Source organism: Erythrolamprus reginae, chromosome 1, assembly GCF_031021105.1.
Source record: "Erythrolamprus reginae isolate rEryReg1 chromosome 1, rEryReg1.hap1, whole genome shotgun sequence".
NCBI lineage: Eukaryota > Metazoa > Chordata > Lepidosauria > Squamata > Dipsadidae > Erythrolamprus > Erythrolamprus reginae.
Genome location: NC_091950.1, coordinates 379,212,669 through 379,229,547, shown reverse-complemented (window position 1 = coordinate 379,229,547; position 16,879 = coordinate 379,212,669). Strand labels below are relative to the sequence as shown.

General features: G+C 35.1%; 1 protein-coding gene across 7 annotated transcripts in view; it reads left to right on the top strand.

Annotated features, from left to right (window-relative positions):
* NRXN1 (neurexin 1) overlaps positions 1 to 16,879 on the top strand; it is a 921,413-nt gene that overhangs the window by 333,203 nt on the left and 571,331 nt on the right. For all 7 annotated transcript variants that reach the window (XM_070734726.1, XM_070734725.1, XM_070734724.1 and 4 more), the window contains 3 exons: positions 6,806 to 6,928; positions 8,074 to 8,455; positions 10,486 to 10,676. In XM_070734726.1, the coding sequence (XP_070590827.1) occupies positions 6,806 to 6,928; positions 8,074 to 8,455; positions 10,486 to 10,676 (696 nt within the window). The remainder of the gene's footprint in view (positions 1 to 6,805; positions 6,929 to 8,073; positions 8,456 to 10,485; positions 10,677 to 16,879) is intronic.

The window sequence follows — 16,879 nt, the reverse complement described above, 5'->3', positions numbered from 1 at the left end:
GAATTTGTTCTATGTTCTCAAAAGACCACAGATATAGCATAATTCCTGATAAATTAAATCAGAGTTAAATTATCATCTGCCCGGGAACATCTTCATGGATGGTAAAAAAAGAAGAAGTCAAGATAGCAGCCAGAAAGAGCAACTGCTTATTTACATGTGAAGCAAATGTGTGAAAAAGTGGCAGGCTTTAAACATGCCAGCTACCATCTTTACTTTTTATGCTAGCCCCTGCAGATATTTTTGTTTATCATAGATCCAGAGAATAGCTTGTATAAACAAAAGAGACCTTCACACACATTTCTCCTTATTTCACCATTCCACTGAAGTTCCTAAATCACTACAGTAGAATGATTAGAAACGTTATGAAAGCCCTCTGAATCACATTATTTTCTGCCATTCAAATGTGGATTTTCAGTCATTTGATTTCAGTAGCTTATCAGTTGGATATCTCTTTTCTTGGAAGGATTAATAAGTTGTAAGGAGAATAGAATAAAATATTAAGACAATGCTCAGGAAATATAAACACTAAATTACTTGTGTGACTGTAGAAAACAACTGAGCACAAGCAAAAGTACCGGTAGACGTCTTTGTCCAGAGCAATGATTAAGAAAAGTGATAGGACCTGGATTGGGGCACAGTGACTGATACATCAAATGTAATAGTTTAGTCTAGTAAAGGTAAACACAAGATTCAGGAAACAGACTGATTTATCCCATAATGCTTTGAAAGCATTAATTTTAAATAGGATTCTAAATCCTAAATTTGCTTTGAGAACATATTAGCAAAAAGCTATAACAGAAAATTGATAAGAGTGCCTGAGACCTGTTCCTTATCAACCCAGACAGCAAGACATGCAATAAGGCTCAAGTGAAATGGCTTTTTAATTAGTTAACTAACACAGCCCTCATCCTGTTGATTAGAACTACCTTGATTCCTCAGTCCCTGATTAAATGGTATCATATTATCTCCATGCCTCTAGACATTGCCTACATATTCCTGTTGTAATTATAGAAGTAATTAAACTCGCAGTGTAAAACATATTTTATTTACTTAATATATGTGCCACCTATTTCACTATTGAAATGACTCTGGATGTGTTACAAAATGATAGAGAGGTAAATATAAAAACAGTTCAAATTAGCAAGAACTATATAGAAATATGGATGAATAGCATGTGTGTGTGTGTGTTCTTTCTCTTTTAGGTTGTCGGACACCTCCAACATAGAGTACCCCCCATAGGAACCCCAAGCCAGCCAACACAGCAAGATTTTAAGGTCCACCTGGAAGTCCAAAATGGTGGAGTAGGATCTCACCTCCAGTAGTATAATATTCCCAAAGATAATTTAATTTAATTTAATTTAATTATTTTATTTTATTTTATTAAATTTATTAAATTTATAAGCCACCCAACTCCTTTCGGACTCTGGGCGGTGTACAATAATATAAACAGTATAAAACAATATAAAAACCCTCAAATATTCAGTCAACAAAAACATTCATTACTTCTGGCCGGAGCTGAATGGTGTAGCTTAACGGCTCCAGGCCTGCTGGCAAAGCCAGGTTTTCAAGGCCTTTGAGAAGGCCAGGAAGGTGGGAGCAGTATGACTGTCCAGAGGGAGTAGGTTCCAGAGAGCCAGAGCCACCACAGAGAAGACCCTCCAACATGGTCCCACCAATTGGCATTGTTTTGCCGACAGGACCCAGAGAAGGCCAACCCTTTGGGCCCTAATTGGTCGCTGGAAGATATGGGGCATATTATACTAGCAAAGTGTTCCAGAATCTTCAGTGCTCATTTACTGGGTTACCATCTGTTATCCCCTGCCACCACCCCAGTTTGATAGAAAGAATGCAAGGGCTTTGCTGCTGGATTTCTGGTGGCTTTTAGAAAGCTGAGAGATTTTAGAAAGAAAACTGCTGATCTTCTACAGCAATTGTCAAGTGCTTCCATGAATGTAACTCTTCTCTTCCATTAAAAATACCTTTAAAAGTCTAGGAAAATAAATGTGGAAGTTCAAATTGTTTTATTTATTAGAACAAGCTTATAATTATTTTAGAATATCCATTATAACTGGCTCATTAATCATAAAATTATGCATTACCAGGAAATTGCACATTATCAGAAAATTACAGAAAATATAATGTCTGAATCATTGCCATGAGAGATTCTTTTAGAATCCAGTAAGGGTAGTAATGCTAGTAGATTGCTTGGTTTGAATTTTTAATTTTTTAATTGGGTAAAGAACATTCATTATTAGATAGAAAACCACTCTTCACAAAGGGGATATAATATACCACCCTGTCAATAACGCTATTCCTTTGAAGAAATGGGGAAGGGAAATGTCCAAGCTTAATGAATTGCAGGCTAGTGCCTACCAGAAGTGAGAGACTAAAACTATTGGGCCACAAGTCCTTCTGGCATGCCGCTAGGAAATCTCAAAATTGTTCCCTACGTATCTTAAGTAATGTTAGCTTGGAGAGAGGCTATATTACATGGCCCAGTAGAACTCAGTTTTCCTTTAAGCGTTAATTCTAGGAGAGCCATTACAGGTCAAGCCTAAAACGAGTCTATTATAACTCATTTTTGTCGTTTAAGCACATAGGAAAAGCATGCATTTATCTCTCTTTGTGTGACTTGTGTATGTGGAAGGATAGTCAGATAAATGGATAGATACACAGAGAGAGAGTATTGGAGGAGGCTGTTCATTTTTGTTTTAAGTTTACATGTTATTTATATATCCCAACATAGTACAAAGTTTAAAATGATAAAAAAATTACCCTGTTTTCCCCAAATAAGACAACCCCTGATAATAAGCCCAATCAGGCTTTTGAGTACCGGTATATGGCAGTAAGGCCAAGCGCTTATTTCAGGGTTCAAAAAATATAAGACAGGATCATATTTTGGGGGGAAACGTGGTATTTTTCTAAAATATACCATCTCAAACAATACAAATTATTTCATTTGTTTGTTTGTTTGTCCAATTTATATAGCTGCCCATCTCACCAAACAAAAAAAAATATTGTTGTTTATCCATATTGAAATATCTTAAAGAAAGTAAAAACTGCAGAAATATCCAGAGTTTAATCTAGATTTCTTCTGACATCAGAAAGTCAAAGAATATAAAATGTAATGAAATTTAAGAATAAAATAATTATCACACTTACTTAAAAGAGAACTATTGCTATTTTTTAAAGTAAAAAAACCACAACAACTTGCAATTATTTCATTACTTTTATCTGGTTTTGCCTTTTTCTTTTGTTCTTTCCCCCCCCCATACATTTTGTTTTTGTTCTTTCAACATCTCATGTCGTGAGTATTTGCTTTCTGAGTTTCATTCATCCATACAATATTTTTAACAATATTTCTTGTTTTTAAACAAAATTACAATCCATTATAATTTCATTTTCAATACAGCTATCACATTTCTTTTCTTCTTAATATCTGTTTTTAGTCTTTTTCCCCTCTTATATATTTTTTTCTATTTTAATTCTAACAAACAAAGATGTGGTCATTTCCCAATTTATATATTCTTAATATTAATATCTTTTACTTCGCATAGTTCCTAAACATTAATCAATATACAATTTATAATTTCATTATCCCCTTTTCCACTTGATTATTTTTTCCCTTGCAAAATACAGTACATTTAAAAATTACTTATTTCAATCTTTATATTTTCTTCTATTTTTCCATATTCATCTTTTCTATTTTATATCTTCATTTCGTATTATTCATACATATTATTTATTTATCTATCTATCTATCTATCTATCTATCTATCTATCTATCTATCTATCTATCTATCTATCTATCTATCTATTTATTTATATACCGCCCTTCCTTGAAAACTCAGGGTGGCTTTATCCTTTTTACTAACAATGTATTAATTATATGATACTAGCAAATTGATTAAACATACGTATTAACACTAATTATTATCTCAACACATATAAATTCATTTCTACAATTTTTTTTAAAATTACATATTTTAAATCTCCATCTTTTCAAATAACACTTATTATTATTATTATTATTTATTAGATTTGTATGCCGCCCCTCTCTGTAGACTCGGGGCGGCATACTTTGCATATTTCAATCTTTATATTTTTCTATTTTTTAATCTCCATCTTCTGTTAACTTATTTTATAACTTCATTTCTACATGTTATTCATAATTATATTTTATTCTCAAGGATAAAATGAATGATCCTTGGTCCTTTATGAGCTTGGTGTTTTGTTGAAGAAGTTTCATTATCCAAACTAGGTAAAATCATCAATGCTAGCAGACAATAGTATTTGCTCTCAGTTTATATTTTAGTGGGTATTGATTGCTAGCAGGCAATCTTTATGTTTCCTTTCTGCCTTGTTGATTGCTTCCTTTGAATACTATGTAGATGTTGTTTATATCTATATGCCTGTTGGTGACCCATTTGCCAGAATGCCCGGCTTCCAGGAATTTTATAATATTTTTGGATTTGGTTGGTCTAGGATGGTCACAATTTTCCAGTTGAACTAGAAAACAATTGGGAAACTGTGACCATCCAAAAGGAGCAGAGTTTAACATAAAACCAAGACTCAAGAAGTAAACAATACCCCAATCAAAGAACTTCCAAATAAACTAACAGTAAAGAGCCCAAACAATGATCTTCCAAGACCACTCCCACCAACATCAATAGGGCAAGTAACTAGAATGCAAATGGGGAGCAAACTCCATTCCCTGCTAGGATTGATGATGTTACCTAGTTTTTATAATTAAAAAAAATGCAAGAAAAGAATCAAATTCAGAGAGCACCAAGGACACCTCATTAATGAAAAATATTTTTTTTAAATCCAGCCACTTAGAATATGTCAGTGATCATTGGGGTTCATATAAGATTCATATAAGATATAACCACAATTTAATTAAATTTTAATTTAATTGAAATAGAAAAACACCCCCCCCCCCATATGAATAAACGTGATGATACCTCCCACCTCCCAGACATCTGGAAACCAGCCATGCAAACTGAAACCAGACCCAGAACAACACAGGACACCACCACCAATCACCAGACCCAAACCCACACCCGCCCTACAGACCAAATGCAACCACTACCCAGAAGTCAAACCACAGCAGCGCCCTCAACTGCTGCACCCCCCTCTGACATGCACACAAAGCAAACTGACAAACACCATAAGCACATGACCAGACCACAAACTTGCAGCCAAACCAAAACCCAGGCTATTACACCACAGACACACATTACAAAACAGATAAGTAGTCTGCAGGTTCCAACTACTCAGGATATCACCCCCAATCCACAAACATCAACTAATCAGCATATATCAATTACATCAATGACTCCAGGGGTTATCCCACTAACTCACCAAGAAGTTTCAACACAGCTTACACACATCCACCAGTTTTTATAGAGGGAAGGCAGCTCAGGTCACGCTATGCTCACCCTAGCACAAGGCCAAAAGCAGCAGCCTGAAGATGACGAGTGGGACCTTGTCAAAATGTCACCAGGAATCTCTGAAACCTACACAGGAAGAAACCCAAATATGCCAACATCTTCATACCTGCACCAGTGAAAATCACACATACACACACACACACATACATTTGGTTAAGTGGACATAGTCTCAGATAAGGGACTCAGGTGAATGCGAGAGGCTCTGGAAGGCCCAGTGTAGGCCACATGCAAATATCTGCCTCAAGTGCTTATTTTATTGTAATCATATTTCCTGTATGACTGGAAGTGAGTTTGGCACATATTTACTTTTTTTGCAGGAGAAAGATAGAGATACAGAAGCCTTGGTTAAACTGTGAGGAGAACGCAATAATGTATTGGCATTGGCTTCCAAATGAATCCCTTCCACATGAGTTCGCTTAAAAGATGTTTCCAGGATCCTTTCAAACATAATTTGCTTTTTCCTATCTAATGGACCTCCATCCATCTCTCAAACATTGACAAACACGGCCTTAGAAAGCTGTATCAGAGAGTCTCTGCAGTCCTGTTCAAACAATTTCTTGTGATATGTGTCCTAAAATATTAGCTCAAATATTCTGAATGTAGTATACAAAAAATACTAAAATAAAGCTTGGTCTAGTGTTTAAGGCTCCAGGTTGGAAATCACGAGGCAATGAGTTCTAATTCTTCTTTAGGTATGAAAGTTGGCTAATGGACTTTGGGTCAATCATTCTCTCACAGCCCAACTCCCCTCACGTGATATTATTTTGGGGAAAATATGAGGAAGGAGTTATTAGGTATTATTCCTTGCCTTGAGCTATTTTAAAAATGATGAAGACAGGGTTAAAAATAAATGACTTTACAATAGGCATACACTGAAGACAGTTTCACGGACTTTTCCATTTCTGGAGAAATTTCATTTTTAACTTACTAATTATTACTAAATTAACTTTACTGAAAAAGTGCAACTTTGACAAATCTGTATCATTAGTTGCTATCAGCTCTGTGTTGACTGTGTCAATTTATGAATATAATATGTATATTAGTGAGAGAATATGCCTGCATTTTGAAGTATACTTATTGTTTGATAACATTAGTCTTTTAAAGATGTACTGTTATTTTTTAAAATTATTACTATTTATTTATTTAATTTGCTCCAGCAAAAGTGTCTCTCTTTCGGTTCTGTTTCTTGTTGTCTTTCCTTTTCTCTTTGTCCCCTATCTTTCTCTCTCTTTCTTGTGCTCTCTCTTTCTCTCTGTTTCTGTCTTTGTCTCTGTCTCTCTCTCTCTCTCTCTGAGGTTCACATATTGAATGATGTAAAGATACCATAATAAACTGTTTGGCATACCCTACAGGCAAAGGTCCAGAGACTCTTTTTGCTGGCTATAACCTCAATGACAATGAATGGCATACAGTACGTGTAGTTCGAAGAGGAAAAAGTTTAAAGTTAATAGTAGATGACCAACAAGCCATGACAGGTATTAATGACTAATAACTATTCTCCTGATTTTCCATTTAATTTGTGTTTAGTTATGATTGCTCTGGGGGTGAAAATCATTTCACTTCCATGGATATAGTCAAAAAGTACAACCAAGGACATTTTTTTAAAAAGTCCATGTGAGGTATTAGGAGAGGACACTTTTGATGGATTGAAGCAAAGAGAAGGAAAACAAAATTAGGAACAAAAATGATATAAAGACAAATATAGATATAATAATATAATAAAGTTGAAGGCAGCCAAACTTCATACATTAGTTTGAAACAATACAACAGTATGTTTTGACTGCATTCTGGATAAGAATTGTAGTTGAGTAAAAAAAAAAAGATATTAGTTCAAAATACCAATTTACTTTTCTCTACTATAATTATATCATCAAATCCTAGAACTGATATAAGTAGAAGAAACCCAGAAGATCAAAGACTGTGTTTCTCTAGCATTGTTTGTTATCTTACCCCCTTTTAAATAATTGAAATCTCTTCAACTATTATTATATGCAGAAAGAAAGGCTAAGTTGAAGCAATTAAGCCAAGTCTTACTAAAAAGGTTTCAATGATATTGATATATATATATATATAGGGAGAGGCCAAAATAATAAAATATACTTTCTTCAATAAAGGACACTTTGTCCAATATCCTTTGTAACGATACATACAAATTATTCCACTCTAAAAAGTGGAAAAAATAGACCTATTATTTTTGTATTTTGTAATTAGCAGAGCTCCTCAAGGTACATGTAGACAAGATTTCAAATTTAAAGCTGAATGGTCCAATCGAACATTCATAGAGATTTTCTTCTTGTTTATTGTATTCCTGCCACCTCCTTGGTTTAATCAATACATTGTTCCTTGGTTTGCTTGGTTAAATTAGGATGAGTTTGATGCTTAATTCATTTCACTTGTGAGTTACGCACTGAGATATTCTTAAATAACTCAGGTGGTTGGATATAATAAAATAGAAATATAAAACAAATGGGCCCTTCCAGCAAATATATTTTTCTAGGTGAAAATACATGTGATAGAATCACATGGTCAGACCAGGGTTGTGTAAGAGACTTCAGCATTTGAAATGGCTCTAGTTTTTTGGTTATAACACTAACTTCTCAAAATTGCTTTTTACTTAAAGGTCAAATGGCTGGGGATCATACAAGACTGGAATTCCATAATATAGAGACGGGAATCATAACGGAACGGCGTTACTTGTCCTCAGTCCCTTCCAACTTCATTGGTCATCTGCAAAGCCTCACTTTTAATGGCATGGCATACATTGACTTGTGTAAAAATGGGGATATTGACTATTGTGAACTAAATGCCCGTTTTGGCTTCCGGAACATCATTGCTGACCCAGTCACCTTTAAAACGAAAGCTAGCTATGTTGCTCTTGCAACATTGCAAGCATACACATCTATGCACCTATTTTTCCAGTTCAAAACAACCTCATTGGATGGGTTAATACTTTACAACAGTGGAGATGGCAATGACTTTATCGTGGTTGAATTAGTAAAAGGGTGTGTATGCAACCTGTTTTACAGATGTTATCAACTCAGAAAGCTTAATGAAGATTCATTAGGCAACCTTTATTATTATGCAGCAGTGTCCTTAAAGATGAGCACTGATATGTATGTGTATGTATGTATGTATGTATGTATGCATGCATGCATGCATGCATGCATGTATGTAGGTATGTATGTATACACACACACACACACACATACATACATACTTATACATACATACCAGTATACATGATAGCTACTCTCTTAGCCAAAAGTTTACAGTGGAGAAAAATGCTCTGAAACTTCAGTGTGGGAAGCACTATCCAAATATGTATCCCTTGGAAGGGTAAACAGTGCTCATCTTTAAGGACACTGCTGCATAATAATAAAGTTTGCCTAATGAATATATATATATTGTAACACTGGTTGAGCCTTCACAGGCTCAAGGTAATAGCTGCCCTCAGTGGGAATTAAAACAATATTCAAGACAACATTTAAGGAACATTAAAAATATTATTGATATATTTAAATATACAAAGCATAGAAATGTGTCCTCCACAAGGAGGATCATGTTCAATACTATAAATGGGAAATGTAGTATAGAGCTAAACCTTTAACAATAAATGGACCTCTGATAAAATCTATCTGCTTATTAAAGTGGAGCCTTTCCAGTATTGTTTTCGTAAAAGCCACATTTTATGAAAATTAATCTAGCTTCTCACTATTCTGGTTCTGGAAAAAAACACATTTTAATAAAGCTAACTCTGGATGGGAAAGGAGCTTCCAGCTTAATGATATACATTTTCGCCCTGCACCATTTATTTTGTCACTTATATGAAATATTTTCATCTTTTCCATTGAAAAAAGAAGCAAAATCTGTTCCTGTTCCTGTTACACCACTAGTCCTTCAACTGGAACTTACTTACCAGGGGCAACAGGAGATGACCTTTCTGTGTTTCCAGTTGCCTTAAGCTTAGTATTACTCAGAGGCATTATTGGAAACCAGAATAATTCATGATCATCCTGTACTAGAACTGTGATATGAGTTTAATCAATGAAATAATAATAATAATAATAATAATAATAATAATAATAATGACCATCATTATTATCAACCCCACTGGTACAGTTGGTAGGTAAGCCTATGGCTGGAAGTTCCACACTGATATAAATTTCCGTGGGCTTTGCCTAGAATCTAGAGCCCCCAGACTTTTTTCAGATCTTCTGTCTGGAGTAATTACTTTACAACAACATTTCTGCCAAAATAGAAGTTATTTATTTGAAAAGAGATATAGACTAGTTACTGTAAATATTTAAATATATAGTAGCTACATATCTTCCGAGGGAATTATCATTCTTTGGAATGAGTTGTAATTTTAATAAAGAAATTTAATTTTTCTTTTGAGAAATACAAAGCTTTCATTGGGGAGATCTACAAAAGTATAAACAAAGCGGTAAAGTGCTGCATTGCACTCAGATTGCTTTTTTCGCATATCTTTTTAAAAATATAGTGCCAATATACATACCAAGACTTTTAGGAAGAAGTAAAGGGTGAAAGAAAATAAATCCAAAACAATCTCAATTTGTTTATATAGCTTTGATAGGGATAAAGTAAATTTTCCAGAGAAAAAGTAAAATTTGCAACCCATAAAAAGAGTGTAAAAATGAAAAATAACTTCGAAATTTCAGCTGAGTTAATACTGCTGCTTTATCTCCACACTTGATGAATAAAATATTTGGTGGGTTAAGGCAGGGGAAAGAAGCAGAAGTCTATGTTATAATTTTCTTCAGATATACCTTTAATAGATGACATATTAAGGAGGCAATTTAACTTGATATTCTCAGAAGAATTTGATATTTTGTTCTTTTAACATTCTCTAAACATTCTTGACTTAAACGTTTTGCTCTATCCCAAGTTAGTCTTGTTAAATGTAAGAGGAGTTCACTAAGACCTTTATGAGTTGCCAAAGGATTTAAATAAAGAAGAGCTGTAATTTTCATCTACCTACTCAGTTTAGCTGTTTTTCCTTTTCATTTTACAGGTATCTACATTATGTGTTTGATTTGGGAAATGGTGCAAATCTTATCAAGGGCAGTTCCAATAAACCTCTGAACGACAACCAGTGGCACAATGTGATGATATCACGGGATACCAATAATCTCCATACTGTAAAAATTGACACAAAAATCACAACACAGAGCACGGCAGGAGCAAGAAACTTGGATCTCAAAAGTAAGTGACAGTGACAGAAATAATAAGAGGGCTGGGAGAACAGAATGTATCATTATATTATGATTTTTCCCTGTAACAAAAGTTTTGGAAAAAATATAGGATGCTGGCTTAAAATGAGTAAGAATATTAGTTTAGCCAGCTCAAACATTGGCAATGTCAACCAGACATATTTCTCCAAGGTTGTAGCTGGAATGTTTTTCTTCTCCAGTTGTTGATAGGAATGCTAGGATAAGAATTTGTGACTTGCTGTAAATCACTTCTGAGAAACTCCACCATATGCTCTGATATGTACCATAACCAGTTTTTCGGTCTATTTCTAATGGGTTAATATTTGCGTATTTGTAAAATATGTTGTTTTTCCAAAGGAATAAACATTACAAGGGGGAAAAAAGTCATGCATGATTGTAAACTCTGTTTTGAAGTCCTGCTTATTATATAGATAACGTAATATAACATAACCATAATATAAAATTTCTCCAAGGAGATATCTACATGGATAAGTTGAATTGTTAACTTTAGCCACACTTTATTTATTTTAAATTTGTGACCTCATGTTCTCGTGATGAGAAAAGCCAGTCTTGTTTGATATTTTAGTGATTCAGGACATCACAAAATTTGAAAACCTCTGTCTAACTTCCATTGTTGTGGTTCCTCATATTATACCTTATTATTAAATATTTCAATATTTCTCATTTTGAAGTCTTAACATAATGAATTTTGGAAAAATTTCCTCCATAATTTTTATAATACCCGTGACTGGAACCAAATGCCACCAGTAGAATTTCTCTACTTACAATACTTCTGAAAAAGCAACTGATTATTGAGTTCAGCCCAAAGTGCTGATTTTGGTCCCACAGAGTTGGCCTTCTCCGGATCCCGTCGACCAAACAATGTCGTTCGGCGGGCCCCAGGGGAAGAGCCTTCTCTGTGGCGGCCCCGGCCCTCTGGAATCAACTCCCCCAGAGATTAGAACAGCCCCCACCCTCCTTGTCTTTCGCAAGTTACTCAAGACCCACATATATCGCCAGGCATGGGGGAATTAAGACATCTCTCCCAGGCTTTCTTATATTTTATGTTTGGTATGTATGTGTTGTATGGTTTTTAAACTGTTGGGGTTTTTTTATTTAATTTTATTATTAGATTTGCTTCATTGTTATACTGTTTTTATTGTTGTTGTGAGCCGCCCCGACTCTTTGGAGAGGGGCGGCATACAAATCTAATAAATTGAATTGAATTGAATTTTCCTAAAAAATGATTTAGGGCCCAAATGCTCTCATGTGTTGAGATGATCCAAAGAAACTTTTATCTGTTACACCCATGAGAAATAATGATAATGATAATGATAATGATAATGATAATAATAATAATAATATTAAAAAAACAAATAAACTTAATGGAGAAGCCAGATGAAGTTGTAAAAGGAGAACCCCTTACATCACTAGAGGTGCTGGAACTGCCATCATAAGTCAATGTGGCCAGGTGACACCACACTTAGTGGCCACATCACTTAGCAATGAAGTTAGCAATCCCAATTAGTGTTGTTAATTAGGGACTACTTGTAGTCCCAGCAGATCATAATGAAATATTTAGTTAACCCAACTACCCAATCAATCTTGTTATGAAAATACTTAAAGTCAGTCTACTGACTCATTGTGCAGACTCAGTTCTCCAAACAAGGACATGGAGAGACAGAGGTTGTCTTTGCAGAAAGAACACACTTTCCAAGTGGTAACAATTACCAGTGCATTGCTATATCTGCTGTCCTGGTTAATGGAGAAGAGATCAGTTTAATGAAGTTTTCAAGTATGGAACATGGCTTAATGTTCCCAGAAAAATGAGAGGGTAGGCTTCAAATGGTTCTTTTGACCAGGACACCTGATCATATGCTGAAAATAGTAGTAAAGATAACTGAATGAGTGATTGGATTATGTATGGGAACAGACTCAATCTATTTAGATGTGATAAAGATGAGATGGATGAATTTTTCATGTATAACAATTTGTCTAGCAAGTAATTTGCTGAAATACATTGCAAAATGGATAGTGCAAATTCTTTCTTGTGGAATATGCAGTCATTACATTAAAAAATATGAAAATAACTAGGAAAAGATATCAGCAATTTGAAGAGTTGTAGATATATGCTAGGCTTCTTTGCTTAGAAGTAAAGTTCTGAAATCAAATTCAAATTGCCACATATCCATAATAATTATATAACCTTGAATCTATTGAACTAAAATCCACTTCATTGCCCTGTTACCAAAATAATCTAAATAAAGCAGGGGGTTTTTGCAAATAAAATTCTCAGCAGATTAAACCAGAAAAGCAATGCGCAGACTACAATACAATATACTCAAAACAATGTCCTTGGCATCCACTGGCTGCTAAGCAACACCTGTGCAGTCTTCGAATTAGGTCTGCATTCTGAGTTACCACTGCTTATATATAGCTAAGGCTATAAAAATAAATAAATATGTAATCAACTCTATCAAATGATTCCTTACCATCCATGATCCAGCATCTGTCTTCCCTTGATTTTTCTGCTTTCACCTTTGCAGAGATTATGCAAGGTATCTTACATCAAAAAACAAAATAGTAAATGGTACTCAAAATGAGCAAATGATACTCAATGGTACTTGAAAGGAAAGGTGCAGAATATCTAAAAAATAGCCAAATATTTTTGGAACATAAAGAACAAAATCCCCAAACCAGTTTCCAATAACAGCAACAATTGATTGGCTGTTTTCAGCCTTTAAAAGATGCATACATTGATGGGAGTGAGGAGGTTGCTGACCATTTGAATAGCTACTTCTGTTCAGTTTTCTCAGAAGGCAGCTTACAATATAGTACTATGAGTGGATATAGCATTGCTTCCAGCTGTACGGATTCAGCTCCAGTGATCTCAGCGGCGGATGTCTTAGAAGAACTTGAATGATTAAAGACAAATAAGGCAATGGGTCCAGATGGCATCCACCCCAGAGTTCTTAAAGAATTCAGATATGTGATTGCTATCCCCCTGATTGATTTGTTTAACCAATCCCTTTTAACAGGAGATGTTCATGATGATTGGAGAATGGCCAGTATTGTGCCTATCCACAGTAGAGAAGAAGCTAGTAACTACAGGCCAGTTAGCTTGACATCAGTTATAGTTAAAATGATGGAGACTCTACTCAAAAAGAGGATAAATCAGCACCTAAAAACCTCTGTATTCTCAAAGTAGTGACTTTTATCAAGTTTGATTACATCATCCCAGAATAACGGACAAACATATTTTATTGTAATAGTGACTAATTATGGATTCAACACAGTATTATGAAACTAGAATTGTAACTCATAATTAATAAAATTACATGTAAAAGCTTATTCTGTGAATTAAAATAGGAGAAGTCTCAACTCTAAGCCATGCATATCTGTACTTTATCTTGGAAATACTAGAAATATTCACAGGTATCTGAGCAGCACAGAAATTCCCATGGAGATTTGCATCTTCATTCATTTTCAAATAAGCAAAAGTTATGAAAAGAAACAAAAATATACTGTCTGTAAAAAAAAAAGGTGGAATTATACTCTTTCAAAGAAACCTATCTGGTACTTTTTATCTTCTTAATGAAGAAAACTTGATCAAATCCCCAGTTTTATGTTCGGAAAAATAACTTAAAGGGGGGGGAATGACATTTGACAGCCATCTTTCTCCTAGAAAATGCTCTTTCCTTTCAGCCTGGCAAGAAAAGATTAGTCTAGGACAGGGATGGTGAATCTTTTCAGCATTGAGTGCCGAAAAGGGAGCATGTGTGCACGGGCACTTTGCATGCACCTTGTCTGGGTCGCAACCTGGAAGAGGAGCTGCCCAGGGCGCATATGCACACCTGAAAATGAACTTCCGGTTTCTGGCATGCACATGCCAGCTAATCTTCCAGTTTTCTGGTGCGCTTGCACACATGATGATCAGCTGGCCGGCATGCCTGCTCAAGCAGGAAAATGGAAGACCAGCTCTTCCAGTTTCCAGCACTGCTGCATGCACAGCCAGCTGATTGTCATACACGCACATGCATGCCAGAAACCATGCATGCCAGAAACGCGTGCTAGGAGGAGGCATGGCTCTGTGTACCACTTTGGGCAATTGTGCCATAGATTTGCTATCATATGTCTAGGAAACCTTGAAGAAAGTCTGCTATCACCGTGTCTTTTTGGCCAGCTGCAACATAAAGTTTTAATGCTACTAACCATAACAAAAGAGTTAGTGAAAATATAGAAGGCAACAATAAAGTCTAGTGAATTTAAGAAGACGTCTTAATTAATGTGTTTATTGTCTCCCCCGTTCTCATATCAGATTCCCCCCTCCCTGCATCTGGTCTTAAAAATGTTTTGAATTGTACATGAAATGGGACATTCTGGGACATTCACCACAGAAAGTATAAATTCCATTAGTCTTCTATGGTCTTTGTTTATGTGAAGATATCACAAAAGTGATAATGTTAATAGAATTGGCCCCTTGATACGTGATTAAGGTTTTCAGTATCACAGCTGTGCTGATGAGAAATACATCTGTATAGGAAAGTGTATGGTCAACAATGACAGAAATGTCTCATTAGCATTTTATTTGGGAAGTTGCCTAAATGCATTACTGAATATGGATAAGATGGTCATGTTTCAGGCAATTGCCTTCCTCTTCTCTTTTGTGTTTTCCCGCCCATTTTCCCCAGGGCTTCTAGATTGTTCCAGTTTCTTCTGCCCTTAGTCTCCAAGTCTTTTGATTGGCTTTGTGCTCATTTATTGATCTTAAAATGAGACTCCAAGGTTTTTTCATAGGATTGGAAGTAGGGAGGTGATAAAAAGGGCTAAAGTTTTATTGGGGTTTGCTTTGATTGTTTCAGTTTCATATCATTGCAATAGTCTCCTGATGTTTCATGTTTAGATCATCACAATATCCTTCTAATTCCTCGGCCTGTCCCAATTATAATGGATCCTAAGTATGGATATATGCAGGATTTGTAGTGTCAAAGGTTTGTGTAGTTTGTAGTGTCTTTGTAATGTCTTTACGTTTGTATAGTTCTAACTTCTAACTGCTTGGTTTTTAAATTATGAAATGGAATTTTGCAATTTTAATATTGGTAAAGATATCAGAACTGCCTGTCAAAAATAAAATATAAAAAATCCACCTGCGCCTCCTGGCTTTCTGCACAGTTTGTCATCTGTGGAATTGTTAATTATCAAAGCAATCTGGTGTCAGACCTTCAAGGTATTGCAGGTCAGAAAATAAATACAAGAACTAATTTATTGCTATGGGATATAATAGCCAAATCCTGAAAACCTGACAGAGTTTCTCTCTCCCCCCCCCCCCCCCAATCCTTCGGCCACCACTTCTTGTACTGAAGAGAATCAAGGCAGGACAATTTTGAGTTTTGCTTTCAGTGGTTCCAATTTTTCAGAGATAAGTTGATAATTTATCTTGCATTCATCCTCTAGCTTATCTATGTAATTTTCTATGCCTGGTTAGGCATGAATTAGCATAGATATGGGTTGCTGTTTGAGTAGAGAAATATTTAAACCAATGTTATAAACAGTACAGAATAATGAGTTACCTGATTGGGTGAGATGGGGTGGCATATAAATTTAATAAATAAAATAAATAATTGAATTTTTCTTAAAAAGGAGTAAGAGGGGTGATAATATATCCATATTCTTTATTTCTAATATTTGTTGCAGCTGAAACATGATAGTGGGCGGGCAGGCTTCCCCCAGCAAAAGCTCGACAAGAACTGAGTAGAAAGTGCCCTACTTGTTTGACTATTACTCAGTTTTAATTAATATTAATTTGACTAATAATCTGCCTTTGCAATTCCTTTAAAAAATGCTTTCTTCCCCATGAAACAGGTTTCTGTTTTTCTATCTTGTACTCAGGGCACTTGAAAATTTGAATCTCCTTGGTGTGATTCAGAATTAGTTATATGGTCAGAAATAATTGAGATGCAACTTCTGATAGTCTTGTCCTTACGTATCTTACAATCACATTGAAACTTCCCTGGTTATCCACACTTTCTAATAAAAAAGTACCAAGAGAAGAGTTTCCTCTTAATGTATGCCCATAGCAGCACTCAAAGTGTGAGAAAATAAGGCATTAACACATAAACAATGGAGTAATTATTGCACAATGTAAGCTAACTGTAAAAATACCAGACTTGGTCTATCCAAATATCATTAAACTCG